This window comes from Rhinatrema bivittatum, chromosome 8, assembly GCF_901001135.1.
Source record: "Rhinatrema bivittatum chromosome 8, aRhiBiv1.1, whole genome shotgun sequence".
NCBI lineage: Eukaryota > Metazoa > Chordata > Amphibia > Gymnophiona > Rhinatrematidae > Rhinatrema > Rhinatrema bivittatum.
The window spans coordinates 81,678,208-81,699,881 of NC_042622.1; the positions used below are offsets into that span (position 1 = coordinate 81,678,208).

Below are 21,674 nucleotides of genomic sequence, written 5' to 3' on the forward strand. Positions count from 1 at the left end.
GCTGGCCCAGTCTACTTTTATTAATATTTCATCGGACGCTGCGCTAGTCAACCCCTTAGCGTTGAAATTTGGCCTGCAGTCCCCAACTGCAAGTCTCCATACGTTCTTGGTACAAAATATCCTGATTAAACCTATTCGGATCACATGGGCTCATCTTATGTGGTTGTTACGGGTTGGACGTCAGTGTGTGCATTTTTTACCAATCCGGGGGAATCCGGATTTTACACCGGGCACCCAGACATTGGTTTTTCATAATTGGGAGGATAGAGGTATCTCGCTCTTGGGTCATGTGCTCAATCCGGAGGGTTTGATTTTGCCCTGGCCTGAACTTCGGGAGTTGTATGACCTGCCAGCTAAGGAAGTCTTCTCATACCTACAAATTCAACACTATGTGGGATCACTATCTATAACTTCACGTAAGGCATCCACATTCCAGTCGTTAATATCAATTTTCTTGTTTGACCAATTCAAAATACCTTCTCTCTCGTACTATTATAAATGACTGAAAACCTTAACTGTTATTGATACATGCTCCATCCTTGTAGAGTGTTGGAATAGTGATGGTGTATTTGTGCTGACAGGGGCTATAATTCAGGCCTGTTTTAAACGGGTGTCCCAGACCTCAACCAATATGACATACCGGGAAATGCAATTTAAATTTCTCCACCGTGCTTATATTTCCCCTCAACGTGCCTTTTATCTCAAGATTTTGCCTACGGCTGAATGTGGGAAATGCAGACAGGCGTGCGGCACGTTGTCTCATGTATTTTGGGACTGCCCAGTTATCCAATGTTATTGGAGTAGGGTGGTACATTATCTGGTTACTCTTTTGAGGATCAATATACCCTTATCTCCATATTGGTTGCTATTTGATGTATTTCTCCATTAAAAGTTAGAGCTCTGGGATCTCGTTTACTAATTCATAAGGCATGTTTGGCTGCCAAAAAAGTCATTTTGCTCCATTGGAGAGAAGTGACCCCTCCCTCTTATTGGACCTGGCGTAATTATTTTCATAAGATTGATGCATATGGAGGCGGCCATAGGACGACAGTCTCCGCTCCTCAGGAAGAGATTTTTGAACATCTGGGACCTATATCTTCAGTTATTACCACATCGGTCTCGCAGCTTGATCATTAATGATTGATCGTTGATGGAACTGATTTCAAGGTGACATGCATTGGACGGTGCAGAGTGATGGGCAGAACTGTGGCCCTCTTGGATAATGGAGACTATTTTCTTCATATAGGAGGGCTGGTAACATTATGGGAGGGTGGGTGGTGGTGGTGGGTTTCCTTCTGGTTACACTGGAGGCTACATTATGGTGGAGTTTGTTGTATTGATCTATTATCTTGTCTAATTGTTCAGCTCTGCAAACAATAAAAAATTGTTTTACATTAAAAAGTTTGGATAAGTTCCTAGAGGATAAATCCATAAACTGCTATTACGGTAATTAATAAGCAATAGTAGCTTGTGAGCTATCTAATGTTTGGGTACTTGCCCGGTACTTGAGACTTGAATTGGCCACTGTTGGAAACAGGATACTGGGCTTGATGGACCCTTGGTCTGACCCAGTATAGCAATTTATGTTCTTAAGATAGCATTACAGCGCCACCAGTGTCATTCCAGTCCTGGTCCTTACTGCACTATGAGTATTTTTTATGACATCTGGAATGAAGCAGATAGTACTGGCACTGCCATGAGGATGTCAAGAAAAGATCCAGTTCCCAGTTAGTTATCCTCCATGCAAGGGTCAAGAGACTAGTAGAGAAACCTACGTGTATTCCACCACGTAATCCAAAAGCGCCACAATGGGCGGCCCTTCTGCAGGTGCATGTTCATAAACCAGACCGCAGGATCCATCCTCTGCAATTATGAACTGTGGAACAGAACCAGAGTGAAACAGGCAATCAACACCCAGAAGAAGCAGCTTATAATTATATCTGCCTACATTTGAGATGTGACCTACTATAATATCATGACAGGCAAAAATGCAAGTTTGCTTACTGTAAATGGAATTTTCCGTAGATAGCAAGGTGAATTAGCCATGCTGCTCTGCTCTGTGTGCCTGTGTGTGTACTTTCTCACGCAGCTCCCAGCTTGCCTCAGTCTGTTATCTAAGCTTGTACTGCATGCTTAGGAGACTGCTGGGGAGGCGGGTGGGTTAGCATGGCTAATTCACCCTATCTACGGAAAATACCATTTATGGTAAGCAAACTTGCTTTCTTCCTCGCAGATAAGCAAGCTGAATTAGCCATGCTGCCTTGGAGTCCCACAGCTGGGCGGTTGAGCGCTGCATGGTTTCTGGAAGTGGTGTACAGTCCATTCCGGTTCTCGTAGGAGGTGCGCTCAGTCTGGTACTCCGTTGAAGACACTCTCTTTAGTTGTTCCTGCCAGAAGGATGGCTCGACCCACCACAGCGTCTGCAGCTGCCTGCTGGTTGAGACAGTATTGTGAAGTATGCAGCGACAACCATGTGGCGGCTTTGAATATGTCCTGGATAGGCACCTCGCTTAGGTGGGTGATGGAGGCGCCATTGCTCTGACTTGGTGGGCCTTGGTGAGGTAGACAGGGTTTCCGCTCTTCTGTTGTAACAGAACAGGATGCATTGGGAAATCCAACACAATAGGGTTCTCTTAGAGTTGTGGCATTTGGGTTGTAAGACAGAGTTGGGAGGCCCTGGACTCCGAATGTGTGTGCTGTTTGTAGTAAGCTAAGGCACGTTTGCAATCCAACTTGTGAAGCCGTCTTTCTATTTCGGATTTGTGCAGCTTTGGGAAGGTCGGTAAGATGATTGAAGGTGGAATGCTGATACCACCTTGGGGAGGAAGGAAGGACGAGCTCTTAATCTTATCATGGTGGAACTCCAGTATAATGAATAGTGGACCAACCCTTGCAGTTTCGCTAACCCTCCTTGCTGAGGCGAGGGCAACCTGGAAGAGGACTTTCCAGGAGAGATACCTCATGTGCTAATCCAGAGGTTCGAAGGGTGGGAGCATCAACTTTCTAGAACTAGGTAGAGATTCCACAGAACTGGAGGCTTCTGAACCAGTGGGCCCAGTCGTAGAATGCCCTTCATGAATCTGGAGATGAGCGGGCGGCATGAAACCGGGAAGCCATCATGAGGGAGGTGGTAAGCTGCGATAGCGCCATGTACTCTGACAGATGCTGTTGCCAGTCCCGCCTGGTATAAAAAGAGTGGAGGTATTCCAGCAGGCATTCTGGAGGGCAGCAGAAAGGGTCTACTCTGTGCTCTCTGCACCACTGAGTATCTGAGCCACTTGGCTTGATAGTTTTTTCTGGTGGACTACTTCCTGGAGGACACAAATACATCTTGAATTGGCAGTGTTAAGTTTAGGAATGTCAATAATGTCCTTTCAATCTCCACGCTGTGAGATTGAGGTAGGAGTGTACTGGGTGAAGAAGGGACCCTTCGTTCTGTAATAGCAGGTTCTGAGCGTGCCTGAGGGACACTGGCTGTCTGGTTGATAGGTGGACTAGGTAGGCATACCACTGTTGCAGGGGCCACGCAGGAGCTATGAGAATGAGATCGGCTCTGTCTGTGATGCACTTCTGGATGGTCCTCAACATGAGCGGGATGGGGGAAAGGCATATAGCAGTCTTTCTGACCACGGGATGAGGAAAGCGTCCTGTGCTAGGCAGTGCTTGCTGGAGTAGATGGAGCAGAACGCAGGCACTTTACTGTTGTTCACAGTGTCAAAGAGAACTACGGAGGGGTAGCCCTGCCACCTCCAGGTTGACTTCCCATTCGTGGGGATGGAAAACCTTGCTGAATCTGTCTGCTCTTGAGTTTCTTATACCGGGGAGATAAGTCGCTTGGAGTGCGATGGACTCCGCTTCTGCCCATTCTAAGATGCTTATGGCTTCTCGGCAGAGCCTCCATGAATTGGACCCCTCTTCCTTGTTTATGTAAAACATTGCCACCTTGTTGTCTGTGTGGACCATGACTGTTTTTCCCCATAGGGCGTCCCTAAACTTGTGCAAGGCGTACCTGATCGCTCGCAGTTCCAACAGGTTTATTTGCTTTGTTCTCTCCCAGTCCGACCATCAGCCTTGGGTTTAAAACTGATTTATGTAGGCACCTCAGCCTTTGCTCAAGGCGTCTGGGGTCAGGATGACCTGATGAGTTGGCTGTTGAAGGGGCATTCCCATGAACAGTGTTATAGGGCGCAGCCACTCTGGGAGATCCTTTTTCATGCTTGTGATGACCTTGACTTGTGACCGGGAGTGCAGATGCTGTGTCCACTGTGTTTTCAGGCCCCACTGTAGTTGGCGCATATGTAGGTGCGTGTGAGGCACCATGTACACTGACACCGCCTAGTGTTCCAGGACAGTCAATACTTGTCGGGGTGGGGTGTATGTGACCGCCAGCAGTTGTGTAGCCAGGGTGTGAAGAGCATGCCCCCTGGATTCCAGCAGGGACGCCTTGCCTACTTTCGTGTCGATTACTGCCCCAATAAATTGAAGGGTTTGGGTTGGCTATAGGTTGGACTTTTCGTAGTTGATAGGCAAGCCCAACTCTTCCAGGCATCGGATGGTGATTTGTAGGCTGTGCTGCAGAGAGGATGGGTCCGGGGCAACTAGCAGCCAGTCGTCGAGGTAAGGAAACAGCTGTATTCCCTGTTTCCTGAGATGGGCCACCACCACTGCTAGGCACTTGGTAAAGACTCTCGGGGATGACAAAAGTCCAAATGGAGTACTTTGTACTGGAAATGTTCCCTTTGACCTGAAAGCAGAGGTACTGCTAACAGGTACGGTGGATGGGGATGTGGGCATACGCTCATCCAATCGTTGGGCTGTAAAAAGGGTAGGATGGACTTGAGGGAAGTCATCTTGAACTTCTCCTTGCAAATGAATCTGTTGAGCGTCTGTAGGTCCAGGATGGGGCAAAGGCCTCCCGATTTCTTGGGAATGAGGAAGTATGGGGAATAAAATCCCCGAGTCTGCAAGGAGATGGGGAGTCTGTGGATGCAGCCCTGGTGAAGCAGTCTGGAGACTTCCTCCCTGAGGGCATTCCTGTTGCATGCTCCGACCCCCTGTAGCCACTTGAGATATGAGAGGATCAGTGTTTTGAAATTCAGAATATAGCTCTGAAGTACCCAGCGGTCAGTCATAATTGCCTCCCAGGACTGATAAAAATGGGAGAGTCTTCCTCCCACTGTTAGCAGTGGGGTTGATTTGGGTATTCCTAAAACACCTGCTGGGTTTTGGAGTTGGTTGGGTCCGCGAGCCCACGTGGAAGGGGCAAGTTGCGTTGTCAACCACGGCTTTGTGCCTGCTGTGGCTGTGGTCCCACTGGGTGGTTGGTACGACTGCAGGCAAAAGGAGGGATAAAGTCTTCCCATATGCAATTGAGCGTGTGTTCTCCAGGATCAGAATATCTTCTTTCGGATGACTGATCTCTTGGAGAAGTAAGGGACTGCACCGCGACATTCTGTTCTTTTAGCTGGGCCAGTGTCTCCCGTAGCTTATCCCCAAAGAGGTTGTCCGGGAGACAGGGGAGGTCGGAGAGCTTCTCATGCACATCCTCCCTGATAGCGTTCGCTCGTAGCCACACCAGACGTCTGGCTACGATAGCGCCTGCGGAGATTCTAGCTGATATTTCAAATGCCTCATAAATGATGCAGAGCAAGTGGTGTAGGCCTTCTTCCATCTCATGCAGCAGGGCTGCTGGGTTGCCATCCGTATCTGTGTCGGCGCTCATCACCATGGTCTTCAGGGATTGGAGACTCATACAAGTATTGAGTGATATAAAACTGGTGCTGCTGTTTCTTGGCATTCAGCATTGCAGCCTGGAAAGTACTTCTTGTTGCCCCTCCCTGGAAGGGTATTGGAGTGCAGATGTGATTTGTTTGCCCTCTTCATGCCTCCACCATGATGGAAGCATGGGGGAGCTGGGGGAGCTAGACCGTACTAAAAAAGGGTGAGGTGTACAACCAGAACTTCAGGTCAGTTTTACGGGATGTTGCTGGCCCCGACAAGGGAGACTGCCACGCTGTGGTCATTAAATCATCCAGGACTGCATGCAAGGGTAACGCAATTGGCTCTGCAGATGTCTCGAATATCTTGAGTATAACCAGGACTTCCACCTGGGGGTCCAGCACCTTCCTGGTTTCTATATTGAGAACATTCCCCACCTTCTCCACAAACTTGGAGTAAGAGAGATCTTCTGGCAGAGAGATGGGTTGAGGCTGTTCCTCTGGGGAGGAGGGGGGGTTGGAGGGATAGCCTTTCAAAGAGCCAGAAGATGTAGAGGATGACTTGTATGCGGAAGCTTCCTGCGGTGCATCTTGAGAGGGGCTTAGTACTGGCCAGTCGTGCCCTCACTTGGTGAAGGTGGAGTCCTGCGGGGGAATGCTCTCCCTGCCCGTGATGATGTTCCAGCGACGACAGAAACTGTGTCAATTTGCGAGATTTGTGTCATCACCTGGGAGGCCAGGGTTCCCTGTGGCCTAAGGGAGAGTTTGCTTGGAGGCCCTCTGGGAGGCAATGCCGCCAGTAGTGTATCAGAGATTGGGCCTCTGGGCCGTATGGGCGCCTGTTCTAATGGGGGGCCCACTTGTGTCTTTTTTCCAAGGGCTCTTGAAGATGTGACCCTTCTCGTTTGTGCCTTGATGCTGAAGACAGGTCGGAGAAGACCCTGGATGAATGGAAAGATGGAAAGATCCCATTGACCCGTGGACTGACTTCGGTTCCACGTCTGAGAATATGAGCTCCAGATCTGGAACAGGGGCCTCATGCAAGGCTTGCAGCTGGGCTGTAGACGACAAATCCTTATTTGCCAGAGAGGTACATGGGACCTGATGGTCTGTGGGTCTCCCCTGCTTTGATGTGTTCTTTGCCGATGCATAGTGCTTTTGGGGAAAGATCCCTGCATCGGTGTGTCGACAGACGCTCTCCGGTGCCTCGATCCTGCATTGTGTTTCTTATGCCTCAACACATATGGTTTGGGCGACATCGATGTGGAGCACAACGCCATGCCGAGTCTTTCCTGGGCCGTAAATGCTATGGATTTTTCAGTACTCCCTGCATCGAGGCGGCATGGGCACGCTTCTGCAGTTCCTCCCCTGCAGTTCGCCTGCTGTGGAGGTCCTTTTTGACCTCAATCTCGGAGTTTCCCGGCCCCAGAGAGGACTGAGTGGATCCTCAAGATGGCTCTGGAATGCAGGATCCTGACTCTGCCTCCTTCAGCTTTTCTATTTTCGCTATCCGCTGCTTGCGTGCTCTTGGGGACATGCGGCTGCAGTCCCTGCAGCTGGATGGATCATGGTCTGGCCCCAGGCAAATATAAGAGCGCACTTGGCCATCTGTTACAAACATCACCTTTCCATACTGGCAGAACTTAAAGCCAGGCGAACTTGGCATTATCTTGCTGTTTTGCAGCAGAGTAACCAAAGTTGTAGCCAAAAAATGGCAACAATGTAGGAGCTCTGCGTGCAGCCTGCAACGTGGAAGAACAAGAATGAGGCAAGCTGGGAGCCACATGGGACAGCTTCACCACCTAGAGGACCGAAGGACGTTCCCGGGCAGCACGGCTAATTCAGCCTGCTTATCTGCAGGGGAAAAAAAAATAGAGGTATTTATAGACATAGACTTACTTCCCTGACCTCCCTCTCTGCCCCAAGAATGCATAACTCAGTCACACATCCAATATGCGCATACACTCAATCCCCGACCTCCCCCAACCCCGGGAATGCATCTCTCAGCCACACATCCAATATGCACAGTCTTTTCGCAGCAGGTAAAGGTACAAAAATTGTTACATTACAGAGAAGCGGGACAATGTTCTAATGGAGAAATGACCTATCTAATTTCGTTTTCCTTATTGTAGACTGATGGACTCAGGACCAGTGGGTTATGCTCCCCTGTCAGCAGATATATACTCCTGCAGTGACCCCAGCCTGCCAGTATTCTCTTCAAAAGCAACTGTAGACAGATTAGCAAAAATGATTAAAAAAAACAGGCAACTATAACTGTACTCAACCAACAAGAAACACTGAACTTAAGTAAGAATGTAGGTACCCCAATCTAGGAACTGGATGAACACTTACCAGTAATCCCTTGGGACCCGGAGCCCTGCAGAAGGCCTAGTGGCACAATTATTCAGCAGCTGAAGGTGGGAATTGAGTCCATCTGTCTACACTAAAGAAACAAAATTATCAGGTAAGTAATTTCTCCATTTTGTACTGTGTAGACAGATGGACACAGGACCAGTGGGATGTATCAAAGCTAAGCCTGAACAGGGTGGGAGGCTGCCCGCGGTCCTGTCAACACCGCATGTGCAAAGGCTGCATCCTCCCAGGCCTGCACATCCAGACAATAAAACCTGGAAAAGGTATGGAAGGATGACCACGTTGCAGCTTGGTAGATATCGACGGGAGACAACAATCTAACCTCCGCCCATGACACTGCCTGAGCCCTAGAGGAATGAGCCCTAACCTGAGTAGGTAACAGCTTAATCAGCATCCACATATGCAGCAGTGACCTACTCCTTAATCCAGAGAGCTATTGTCACCCTGCTTCCCTCCACTATGGAGGACAAACAGGTGATCTGACTTCCAGAAAGGTTCAGAAACCTCCAGATACCTCACAAGCCTCTTGACATCCAAAAGGGATGCAGGAGAGGATACACCTTCACGTCCCTGACCATATCCAAGGACGGCAAGGAAATGGACAGATTCAAATGAAATTTCGAGACCACCTTAGACAAGAAGGATGGAACAGTACACAACTGCAACGCCCCTGGAGTCACCTGAAGGAACGGCTCCTGGCAAGACAAGGTCTGCAGCTCAGAAATTCGACGTGCTGAGCATATAGCCACCAGGAATACTATCTTCAAGGTCTATAACTGCAAGGAAAGGCTACGCAGCAGTTGGAACGTAGGGCCCACCAAGAAATCCAGCACCAAATTAAGACTACATAATGGAACCAGCAATCTCAAAGAAGGCCGAAGATGCTTTACTGCCTTCAAAAATGGGCCACATCAGGATGAGACTATAAGGAATCTCCATTCACAGGGCCTCTGAAACAGGCAAGAGCTGCAAACTGTACCTTCAAGGAATTAAGGGCCAATCCTTTATTCAACCCATTCTGCAAAATATACAGAACGAGCAGGATCTTAAATGTAAGACAAAGAATACCACGCTCCTCGCACCAGGCCTCAAACGCTTTCCAAACCCGCACATAGGCTAAGGAAGTGAACGTTTGAGCAAGGCGTGAGGTGGCAATCACCGCAGAAGAATATCCATGCTTCAACAGGCAAGCCTCTCAAGGGCCAATCTGTAAGACTGAACAGAGTCGGATCCTCGTGAAGAACTGGTCCCTTCTGCAACAGATCCATGCGCTGCGGAAGACAAAGGGGGATTTCCACCAGGAGTCTTTGCAGATCTGCATACCACAGATGCCTGGGCCAGTCCAGTGCCACAAGGAGTAACAGGCTCCTGTGGCCTTCAACCTTGCAAATTATCCTGCGCAACCAGGGCTATGTAGGAAATAAAAGCAACCTGTCTCCAATCCAGATCTGTACGAATGCATCTATGCCTTGGGACCACGGATCTCTCCTGCGACTGAAAAAAAATCGAGGAACATTCGCACTGCGAGAAGTTGCCAGCAGGTCTAGGAACAGAAGGCCCCAGCGATCCAATATCAGCTGAAATGCCTCAGCTGACAACACCCATTCTCCTGGGTCCAGATTCTCCCTGCTGAGAAAAAGTCTGCTCTTTCATTGACTTTTCCTGCAATGTGAGAGGCTGAGATCATCTGTAGGTATCCTACCACCCATTCCATAAGTTGGTCTATTTCCTGCGATACTTGCTGGCTCTTGGTTCCTCCCTGTTGACTGATGTAGGCCCCAGTTGTTGCATGGTCCGACATCATGCGGTTCGCTTGACCCTGCAGCCTGTGACTGAACCGTAAACATGCCAACTGGACCGCCTGGGCCTCCAGGCGATTGATGTTCCAGATGGACTCTTCAGCATTCCAATGTCCTTGGACTGTCAGCTCCCGACAGTGAGCTCCCCAACCCTGAAAACTCGCATCTGTCATGAGTACAAACCAGGTGAGGAAAGACAAGGAAACTCCCTTTCTCAGATGAGCCTCCTGAAACCATCATTGGAGGCGAGAGGAGATTTCCATCGGCAAGTGGAGCCAAACTGATAGTTCTGAGACTGCAGGTTCCAATGAGACAACAGTGAGTGCTGAAGAGGATGCATATGGGCCCTCGCCTACAGCACCACTTACAGGGTTGCCATCAAACCGAGCACCTTTGGATAGGACCACACTGTTGGGTGTATAGTGTTCACCAACTGACGCACCTGAGACATCAATTTCTGAATCCGAACTTCCAGCAGGAAAACTTTTCCCTGACCCGTGTCGAACCGAACACCAGACACCAGATACTCCGATGATTGAGATGGATGAAGCCTGCTCTTGGCCAGGTTCACCACCCAACTGAGCTCCTGCAACAAGATCACCTTGTGCGTCACCAGGAGGTCTCTCTTCCTGAGACTTGGCTGGAACCAGTCATCCAAGTATAGGTGCACCAGGATTCCCTTCTCTTCTCAATGCCACTGCTACTACCACCATAACCTTGGGAAAACGTTCTGGGGGTGGAGGCTAGATCAAAAGGCATCACCCGAAACTGATAATGCGCCCCAACACTGCAAAACGCTGAAAACAGTGTTCCAACCAGATGGGAATATGAAGGTAGGCCTCGGACAGATCCAGGGAGGTCAGAAATTCCTTTGACTGCATGGCCATTATCACAGAGCACAAGGCTTCCATGTGAAGACACGTCACCCTCAAACGATGGTTGACACTTTTGAGATCCAGGATGGGACGAAATGAACCCTCCTTCTTGGGCACAACAAAATTAATATCTTGAGACGTGGGCACAGGAACCACAGCCCTCAGCCTGAGGAGCCTTAGAAGCGTAGACTCCACTGCCTGCTTATTCTATGGGGAGAGGCAAGAAGACACCATGAACATGTCCCGAGGAATACTGCGAAATTCCAGAGCATATCCTTCTTGTATCACCTCCAAGACCCAATGATCTGATGTGATCTCGACCCACCTTTGATGAAAGAGAGAGAGGCATCCCTCTATCTCTTGTTCCCGAAGGTGGGTCAGCAAACATTCATTGGGAAGCTTGGGAAGATCCACCACCCGAGCCTGCTCCTCTCTTGAGCTGTCTGGGACGAAAGGACTGAGACCTATCAAAAGGCCGAGTCCTCTGAAAGGTCGACCCTCTGTAGGGAAGAAACTGCTTAGAACCATGGAAATGACCCCCGATACCAAAGGGACGCTGCAATTGCTTCTTATCCTCCGGCAACCGAGGAACTGGCGATTCGCCCCACTTACTGGCCAGTTTCTCCAACTTGTTCCCGAACATGAATGAACCTTTAAAAGGCATTTTTGAAAGATTAGCCTTGGAGGCTGCATCAGCTGACCAATTTCTCAACCATAGTTGACACCTGTCCGCTACTACTGAAGTCACACCTTTGGCCGAGGTACAGACCAAATTGCAGCCTGCATCCGTAAAAAGGCGGCAGCGGGTTCCATTACCATTCTAGAATTCACAGCAGAATCATCAACTTCTTGAGTATTGCACTGCTTCAAAGGCTTGCTTAAGGATAGCTTCAATCCTCCCATCATGCACATCCTTCAAGGCTGCTCCTCCCTTCACAGGGATAGTCATCCGCTTAGAGACAGCACAGTCCAGCGCATCCACTTTGGGAAAATGCAAATGTTCTCTCACAGCTGGATCCAGGGGATACAGGTCTTTCAATGTCAGACCCCCATTGAAATTTGTCTCTGGGGCATCCCATTCAAGATCAATCAATTCCTGAATGGTGTGCATATCAGGGAAAAAAGCAAGAGGCTTTATGCAAAGAAACCAAAATGGGATTTTTTTCGGCTCCGACAAGGAATCCATTCTAGGAACACCCAGCATCTTCAAGGTCTGGGAAATCAGAGCCGGCAGTTCATCTCTATGAAAGAACTGTAACATGGTCCGATACGGTTCCAGTCCCAGAGGAATTTTCCCACCTTCCAGGGAATCCGGATCTGCCTCATCAACAGTGCCATCCGGGTGCCTGTCAGGAATACCCGCAGCAAACTGAGGCATGCCCCAGTGCTTAACCATAAGATTTGGAAGCAGGAGGGGCCACCGGCTGAGGATCCAACCTGACAGGATTGGGCGAAGCTGAGAAATGCACCTGAAGAAAGGCTTGTAAACCCTGAAAAAACTCCACGCAAGAAAAAGCAATGGGATCCAGGCCAAACTCAAGAGGCACTGGAGCAGGGTTCACTGAACTGCCATCGCCAGTGGAGGAGCTAATAGGAAAATTAGTTCTTACCTGTTAATTTTCGTTCCTGTAATACCACGGATCAGTCCAGACAGTGGGTTGAGCCTCCTTTCCAGCAGGTGGAGAAGACTAAAACTTGCAGGATGCCCTATATCAGGACAGAGCCTATCCTCTCACCCTTCAGTATAACGTATGTCAAAGCAGAAAACAATAAAACCAAGAATAGGATCAAGCAAGTAACCAAAAGCTCAACGGAGCAACCATAGATTAATGTAGAAGCATAGTATACCTATACGCTCTTGCATAAACTTGGTATAAAATAACCACCAAGGCTTCCGGTGTAAATGCTCAGTAATCTTGCACCAAGGAAAATATGAAATCTGCAGACCTGCAAGAAAACAAGCTTCGAGAGGACAGAAGACAGACAGGGAAGGGCGTCTGGACTGATCCATGGTACTACAGGAACGAAAATTAACAGGTAAGAACTAATTTTCCTTTCCTGTACGTACCCGGATCAGTCCAGACAGTGGGATGTACCAAAGCTTCCCTAAACTGGGTGGGACCGAGACAGTCCCGCTCGAAGCACTTGCCGCCCAAAGGAACCGAACACCGGAGTGTGTACATCCAGACGGTAGTGCCGAGCAAAAGTGTGCAGAGACGTCCAAGTGGCAGCCCTGCAAATCTCCTGCGGAGAGACAGACTGACTCTCCACCCAAGAAGTAGCCTGAGAACGCAGAGAATGGGCTTTCAGACCCTCAGGAAGTGGACGACCCTGACAAAGATATGCCGAGGAAATGGCTACCTTCAACCACCGTGCAATAGTGGTCTTAGAAGCCTGTTTACCCCGGTTGGGACCACTCCAAAGGACGAAGAGATGGTCCGAAACGCGAAAGTCATTGGTGAATTGAAGATAACGAAGCAAGACTCGCTTGACATCCAGTCGACGGAGGTCGCCCCCTGCCGTACCCGCAATCTCCTCCGGAGAGAACGCGGGAAGTTCCACCAACTGGTTGACGTGAAAAGCAGAGACAATCTTAGGCAAGAAGGAAGGAACCGTCCTGAGAGAGACCCCGGAATCAGAAAAATGCAAGAAGAACTCCCGACAGGACAGCGCCTGAAGCTTGGAAATACGACGAGCAGAGGAGATAGAGACTAGAAAGACAGTCTTAAGATTAAGATCCTTGAGTGTAGAGTGGCGAAGAGGCTCAAAGGGAGCCGCACAGAGAGCACGAAGGACGAGGTTGAGACTCCAAGATGGACACGTGGCCCGAGAGGGAGGGCGGAGGTGTCTAACGCCCCTCAGGAAACGAATGATGTCCGAGTGAGCAGCCAAGGCATGACCATCCACCCGACCCAGGAGAGAACCAAGCGCAGAGACTTGAACGCGTAAGGAACTGAAGGAGAGACCCTTAGAGAGACCCTTCTGAAGGAAAGAAAGAACCAAAGGAATAGAGGCGGAGCGCCGGGACGCCCGCCTCCGTACATGCAGACTCAAAGACCTTCCAGATGCGCACATAGGCCAGAGAAGACGACTGCTTCCGGGCTCGCAGCAGGATGGAGATGACATCCTCCCTATAACCTTTGCGCCTCAGGCGACGCCGTTCAAAAGCCAGGCCACTAGACAGAAGCGATCGGCCTGGTCGAAAAATACAGGCCCCTGCCAGAGGAGACGAGGGAGATGACTGAGGCGCAGGGGCCCGTCCACCGCTAGATTGATGAGATCCGCGAACCACGGCCTTCGCGGCCACTCGGGAGTGATGAGAATCACCGGACCCCGGTGGAGTTCGATTCTCCTGAGAACTTTCTCTACCAGAGGCCACGGGGGGAACACGTACAGAAGCACGTCCGCCGGCCAAGGGAGAGCCAGAGCGTCCACGCCCTCTGCGCCGTGTTCCCTCCAGCGGCTGAAGAACCGATTGGCTTTGGCATTGCGCAGAGTCGCCATGATGTTGAGATGAGGAGGACCCCACCTGTCCACTATCAGAGCCATGGCCGCGTCCGAGAGTTCCCATTCTCCCGGATCGAGCGACTGCCGGCTGAGGAAGTCGGCTTGAACATTGTCTTTTCCGGCGATGAGAGAGGCCGCAAGGCACTGTAGGTGACGCTCCGCCCAAGCGAGTAGGCGGCTGGCTTCTAAGGCTCCCAGGGGACTGCGAGTGCCCCCTTGGCGATTGATGTAGGCGACTGTGGTGGAGTTGTCGGACAGGACTCATACCGCCTTGTCGCGGATCAGAGGAAGGAACTCCTGAAGGGCCAGGCGGACCGCCAAAGTTTCCAGCCGATTGATGTGCCAGCGCGACTGAGTCTGGGACCATGTCCCCTGGGTGGACTGAGATAGGCAGACCGCACCCCAGCCCAACAAGCTGGCGTCCATGGTTACTATCGTCCACTGTGGAGCTTGAAGAGGCATCCCTTGTAGGAGATGAGGAAGGGACAGCCACCACTAATTCGTCGGCAGTAGACTCCAAGAAGGGAAGGACTACGTGGAGCTGCTCAGACACTGGTTGCCAACGAGACAGCAAAGCTTTCTGTAATGGACGCATATGAGCAAAAGCCCAGGGGACCAGATCGATGGTAGAAGCCATGGAGCCCAAGACTTGGAGATAATCTCGGGCCGTCGGTGAAGATAGCGCAATCAAATTCTGAACCTGACCGATCAGTTTGAGGGCTCGCGCCCGAGGTAAGAAAACCTTGCCTACTCAGGTGTCGAAGCGTGCTCCCAGAAATTCCAACTCCTGGGAGGGCTGAAGCTTGCTCTTGGAAAAGTTCACTATCCACCCAAGAGAGGCAAGGAGCTCCAGGACTCGATCCACCGCCCGCCGGCAAGAGGTCTCCGACTTGGCCCTGATGAGCCAATCGTCCAGATAGGGATGGACGAGAATCCCTTCCCGGCGCAAGGCCGCAGCCATTACTACCATTACCTTCGTGAAGGTGCGAGGAGCGGTCACGAGGCCGAAAGGGAGAGCTCGAAACTGGAAGTCCTGGTTGAGAATGTGGAATCGGAGAAACTTCTGGTAGTCGCGGTGGATGGGGATATGAAAATATGCTTCTGCGAGATCGAGGGAAGCAAGGAACTCTCCTGGACGGTCCGCCGCAATGACCGCCCGCAGGGTTTCCATGCGAAAGTGGGGGATCTTGAGGGCCCGATTGACCCTCTTGAGGTCCAGGACTGGGCGGAAGGACCCGTCCTTTTTGGGCACGGTGAAGTAAATAGAATACTGGCCGGCGCCAATTTTCCCTTTCTGGGACTGGGACCACCGCCCCCAGATCCAGAAGCTTGGAGAGAGTCTGGACCACCACGTCCCTCTTGGCCCGGCCGCAAGGTGAGAACAGAAAGAGATCTGGAAGTTCCCTGACAAGGTCGAAAGCATACCCGTCTCTGATAATGTCGAGGACCCACTGATCCGAAGTGATTTTGACCCATTCCTCGAAAAACAGGGAGAGGCGTCCGCCGAGGTAAGGGACCGAAGGATGGGCCGGCTGAACTTCATTGTGTGGCAGGTTTAGCGGTGGTACGCATGGGCTGGCCCTCGCGAAAGGGCCACCTGCCACGAAAGGACTGTGACCAGGACTGCGTATGAGAAGATCCCCTAGGAGTACCGCCCCGCCCTCGAGAAGCGAAGTGATGCTGACCCCTGAAGCGAAAGCGAGAGGCCACGAAGGACCGAGAAGCCTTAGGGCGGGGTCCTCTGGAAGTTTATGGACCTTGTCGTCAGCCAAGGAGTCCATAAGCTTGTCGAGGTCCTCGCCAAAGAGCATCTTACCTTTGAAGGGAAGCGTGCCCAGCCGGGTCTTCGAGGACTGATCAGCCGACCAGTGGCGAAGCCAAAGGAGCCTCCGGGCAGCCACTGCTGAAACCATCGCCCTCGCCTGGACACGGACCAAATCGTAGAGGGCGTCCGACACGTAAGCGATTACCGCCTCCAGACGTTCGGCCTGTTCTGCCTCACCTGGCGGAAGCTCCCAGGCGCAGAGTAACTGTTGGACCCACTGGAGGCCTGCCCGCATCATGAGGCTGCTACAGCAAGACGCCCGAACCCAGAGGGCCAGGACGTCGAAGATACGCTTCAGGTGAGCCTCCAGCTTACGATCTTGCAAATCCTTTAGGGCTGTGGAACCTTCCACTGGGATCGTGGTGTGCTTGGCCACTGCAGAAACATAAGAATCCACTGATGGATATCGCAACAGCTCCAAGCCCTCTTCCGGGAGGGGATAGAGCTTATCCATCGCACACCCCACCTGGAGCGAACCCTCAGGAGCCTACCATTCCCGTAGGATAAGGAGCTTAAGCATGGGGTGGAAGGGAAAGGCCGAGGCCGGAGCCCTCCCAAAACCGGGTTCATATCCTTAGGAAGTGAGGCCATGAGATTATCCACGGAGGGACTTTCCAGACCCAGCTCCTCCAAAACAAAAGGGAGGAGGGGCTCTAGTTCCTCCTTACGAAAAAGACGAAGGGCTCTGGGGTCATCCCCCTCTAGGGGGAGGGCATCTGCCGAATCCGAGGAAGGAGCGGGGTCTGAGGACCCAGGAGACACCGGGGGAGGGGAGCACCCCCGGGACCACCCGCACCCGAACTGGTCCCTGAGGCTCCGCAGCCGGTCCAGAGGTCAACGGCGCTGAGCAAGGGATTTTAGATGGGGAGGGGCAAGGGGGGTGGGGCTTTCATCCATCTCATGCAGGCTAGCTAAATAAGATTTGTGCATGAGGAGGACGAAATCCACGGAAAAAGGGACCCTGGATTTACCGGGGGGGGGGGGGGGGGGGGGGGGGGGGGGTGGCGGGGGGAGGGAGGGGATGGGGTGAGGGAAGGTCAGGACCCCCCTCCTGGGAACCCGCGGTGGCCAAATCGGGTGTTAAATCGAAAAAATCCGGCCCCCCAGCTCCAGGGAGCACTGAAAATCGGCCCCGACGAAAAATCCAAGATGGCGGCTGTTCCCGGGCTCTGCCGACCTGGGAAAGGCCTAGCCATGCCGGGAGGAGTGGAGCCCCGGGCTAAATTTGCTTGTCCTGCTGAGGAGGGACCTTCCCCACCCGGCAGACAAGCAGTGCAGAGGCCCTGCCGCGAAAAACGTGAGGACAGCCCACAAGAAACACAGGCTGTCAGCCGGGACATAGCAACCTCAGCTGAAGAAAAAAAAGCTGAAAAAAACAAAGCTTGATTGACAGCCTGCACAGCAGGAGAGAGCAGGCGGGAACCTGCTGCCTTCTGCTTCTCTGACTGCCAGTTCTAATCCTATACTGACCAGAAAAAGTTAAAAAAACTGGTCAACTGCTGCAAATAAGTTAGAGGTAGGTGAGTACTTGCAACTTATTGAAAGTTAAAACTTTGAAATTCTTTTTTTTTTTTTAACTGAGCGCAGCAGCGGGTTCAAAACCCTCTCAGCAGCCAGAGGGGGAACGAGGCCCAGAGAGTGTCTGTCCCCACACCTGGAAGCGTACACGGACTCAGGACTAAGCAGGGAACCCCCTCCTGCAAAAGGGGACAAGCCCCCCTGAGCCGGGCAAGAGCTGGGAGACTGACATCTCCCACACAAAAAGGCACTAAAGGAGGCAAAAATTCCTTCAGAGATTCACTTTCTATAATTTTTAAAAACAAGAACCAAAAGAAGTACTTGCTTGAACCTAAAGAGAATAAAGAGGCTGACTAGCCTACAGCAGAGAACCGAAGGGGAGATGCTGCACCTGCTGGGAGACAGACGAATACTGGAGGGTGAGAGGATAGGCTCTGTCCTGATATAGGGCATCCTGCAAGTTTTAGTCTGTCTCCACCTGCTGGAAAGGAGGCTCAACCCACTGTCTGGACTGATCCGGGTACGTACAGGAACAAGGGAGTACATAGATCTGGAGTACCTCCAGACAGAGCAGACACCAGATCATCATCAGGAGGGAGGATCCAGGCTTAGCAAAGTCCGAAGACGACAATTCTCCCTGAGTGTCCAAAAAGCGCTGACACATGTTAGAGGACAGGTCAGGCTGAGAAGCCTGGATATGACAGGCAACATAGAGAGAAAGCTGCTTAGGTTTCTTGTTCACCAATGCACAGGCGACGGTGAACATGATTCTAAATGGCTTGTGCTTAAAAAATGTATGCACACAAAAATTAGGCACCTCAAAAGTAAGCGCTGCAAAACATGCGCACAACCTGTGCGCCCAAGCTTGAATGCACCACCATGCTTAAAACTGTGCGCGCGCAAAAGGTGAGTCTAAAACTGACCACACGGCGTACACCGATGTCCTGCAGAGGGCAGTAAAGCACGCTCAAAAGTGCACAAACAAGCCTTCGTGGCCCATCAGGCAGTGCTCAGGCAAAAGGCCTAACTGCGGGGCCTAGCCCACCAGGGCTGCCCAGTTCCCCTAACCATTGGTGTGAGAACGTCGTAGGAATGACGCGCTGAACACGGAGACAGAGGAAGTCCTTACAAACCTCTCTATATGTCTGTTTCTTAAGGTTAAAAAAAAAAATTCTTTTTTTTTTTAAACCTTACCTGAACTCAGCTCTTACCGATTATCCCTGTCTCTGGCTGCGGGAGTGGGGCATCTGCTGTCACCACCGCACTCAGCCTCCTGCATCCGCTGCCTTTAAGATGTACAATCAGCTAATTCCATGCCAGGAAACCCAGCTACCAGACGAAGGCACACTTCTGAGGGACCATGGAAATCACCTCAGGAATTCCCAACTGGGGGAGGGACCATCTGGTATCACCGCAGGACAGCAGGGCTTTTCCTTCTAAATTTAAAATTCTCCTTCCAAAATCCGAAGCAATCCCCATACGGAGATGTACATCCCACCATCTGCTACAGATGGAAAATACTGGCAGGCTGTGGTCACTGCAGGAGTATATATACTATGACATCAGTTTGCTCAGACTCCATCTACTGGCAGGGGAGCATAACCCTGAGTCTGTCTACATGCTAGGAAAAGCAAGTTTCATATAGACTTGTCCTCATCCCTAGGAATTTTGCAAAACATTGTCATTATTGCAGCCTATTAAGCTGAAATTACTTCTTACCTGATAATTTCCTTTCCTCGAAGTAAGGCAAGCCAGTCCACACCAGCAGGTGGAGACGGAGAACAAAGGCTCGCGGACATCACACTCATATAGCTCTGTTCATGCAAACTGTGACACTACCCACTAAACAGTAACAATAAAAATCCATCCTATAAACTCTATTCAACTTAACCTTGTGGATTCTTTTCTTTTTAATTTTTTTTTCTTTTATAACCACGAAAACACTGGACTCAGCTCTGCTAACAATAGTCCCTTAGGACAATCAGAGCATCTCAGAAGAACGGAACTCACTTACCCAATTTGTGGGAGTCCAGCTGCATGAAAGATCCTGGAACCTCACTCCATCCAGGCAAACTAGTCCACACCAGTGAGATATACCAAAGCTACTCCCCAAAGGGCGGGAGGTTGCCTGAGGCCGAAGCAGCACTGCCCTGGGCAAAGGCAGAATCCTCCCATGCCATCATATCCAGTCTGTAATACCTGCAAACATATGCAATGAAGATCACGTTGCCTCTCTACAAATCTCTGCTGGACAAAGCAAACAATTCTGTCCAGGAAACCACCTGAGCCTGGGTCAAATGCACTCTGATTCGTCTCAGAAGAGGCTTCCTGGAATCCACATAGGCTGCTAATACGACTTCCTTAATCCAGTGAGCCACTGGGCCCTGAGAAGCTGCCTCCCCCTTCTTCACCCCCCCACCCCAGTGAAGAACAAAAAGCCTATCTGATTTCCGAAACTCATTCATAACCTCCAGATAACGCAATAAGTGCTGCTGCATGTCCAACAGCCACAATTTCCTGTATTCCTGACCATCCATATCCTTTTCCAAGGATGGTAACACCACTGACTAGTTTAAGTGAAAACACCTTTGGAAGAAAGGCAGGTACTGTCAATCTATACCTTATCCAGAGAGATTATCAAGATCTCTACATGACAAAACTTGTAATTCCTAAATCCACCATGCAGAACAAATAGCGACCAGAAACACCGTCTCCAGAGTCAGTAACCGCAAGGAAATACTCCAGAGAGGATGAAAGGTCAGACTCACCAGAAAGGAGAGAACCAGATTCAAATTCCACAAGGGTACCAGTAAACACAAAAGAGGTCTAAGGTATTTTATTCCCCTCAAGAACCTAGATACATCTGGATGAGAAGGGAGCGATCATCCCTGCATGCAACCCAGACAACATACTATAGCAGCCACCTGCATCTTCAGCGTGTTCAAGGATAATTTCTTACTCCTACCTTACTCCTACCTTCTTGTAAAAATTCCAAGATTAAGGGAACAGGTGTCAAAGCGGGCAAAGAAGTGTGATTCTGACACCAATGCTCAAACACCCGCCAAGCGCAAATATATGCCAAAGAGGTGGAATACTTGTGCGCTCTCAAAAGCATTTCCACCACTGTCCCCGAGTAACTTCATTTTAAGAGCCTAGACCTCTCAAGAGCCTAGACCTCTCAAGAGCCAAACCATAAGAAAACTGTCTCAGATTGTCGTGAAAAATTGGTCCCCGACTGTGATTTATGTACACCACCACAATCCTGTTGTCTGATAACTTTCATCACCTTTCCTTCTAACTGGTCCGTGAACTGAAGGAAGGCAGTCGAATCACCTGTGCCTCCAGTCGATTGATGGACCAAGTTGCCTCTTCAGGAATCCACTGCCCTTGCACCACCAACTCCTGACAATGTGCTCCCCAGCCCCGGAGACTCGCATCCGTGGTGATCACCAACCAGTCAGGAGTCTCCAAGTCCATTTCTTTTTCTAGAGGCTCCCTTCTTAAGGCCAGCATCACATTGTACTCCTAAAACTGGGGATTCCATCCAGAAAGGAAAGACCGCTGCAGAGAATGCATATGGAGTACGCGCCCAAGGTATAACCTCTGTCATCGTGGCCTTAGAGCCAAACATCTGCAGATAAGACCAGGATGATGGGCTGATTGCTGCATGCGGGGCCCGGACCTGACCCTGGGAGAAACACCTGGTCTTGCACAGTGTCAAACCAGACGGCCAGATTCTCCAGGACCTGAGATGGCTGCAGGTTGCTTTTGGCTACGTTCACTATCCACCTCAGGTGCTGTAGTAACTGAACCACCCTGGTGGTCACCACTCTGCTCTCTTCCAATGGCTCGGCTCTGATTAGCCAATCGTCTGAGTATGGATGAACCATAATGCCCTCCTTTGAGGGCCTCGACCACGACTACCATCACCTTGGAAAAAGTCCTGGGTACCATGGCCAAACCAAAGGCAACGTTTGGAAATGGTAGTACTGACCTAATACTGCAAAGCGCAGTATCACTGATGTTGCAAGCAAATTGGAATATGAAGATGAGCTTCTGA

The 21,674-nt window shown here is 50.6% G+C and overlaps 1 protein-coding gene across 3 annotated transcripts in view; it reads right to left on the bottom strand.

Moving 5' to 3' along the window:
• The window catches only part of CRAT (carnitine O-acetyltransferase), a 185,261-nt gene that overhangs the window by 94,776 nt on the left and 68,811 nt on the right, over positions 1–21,674 (bottom strand). For all 3 annotated transcript variants that reach the window (XM_029612038.1, XM_029612039.1, XM_029612040.1), the window contains one exon: positions 1,776–1,876. In XM_029612038.1, the coding sequence (XP_029467898.1) occupies positions 1,776–1,876 (101 nt within the window). The remainder of the gene's footprint in view (positions 1–1,775; positions 1,877–21,674) is intronic.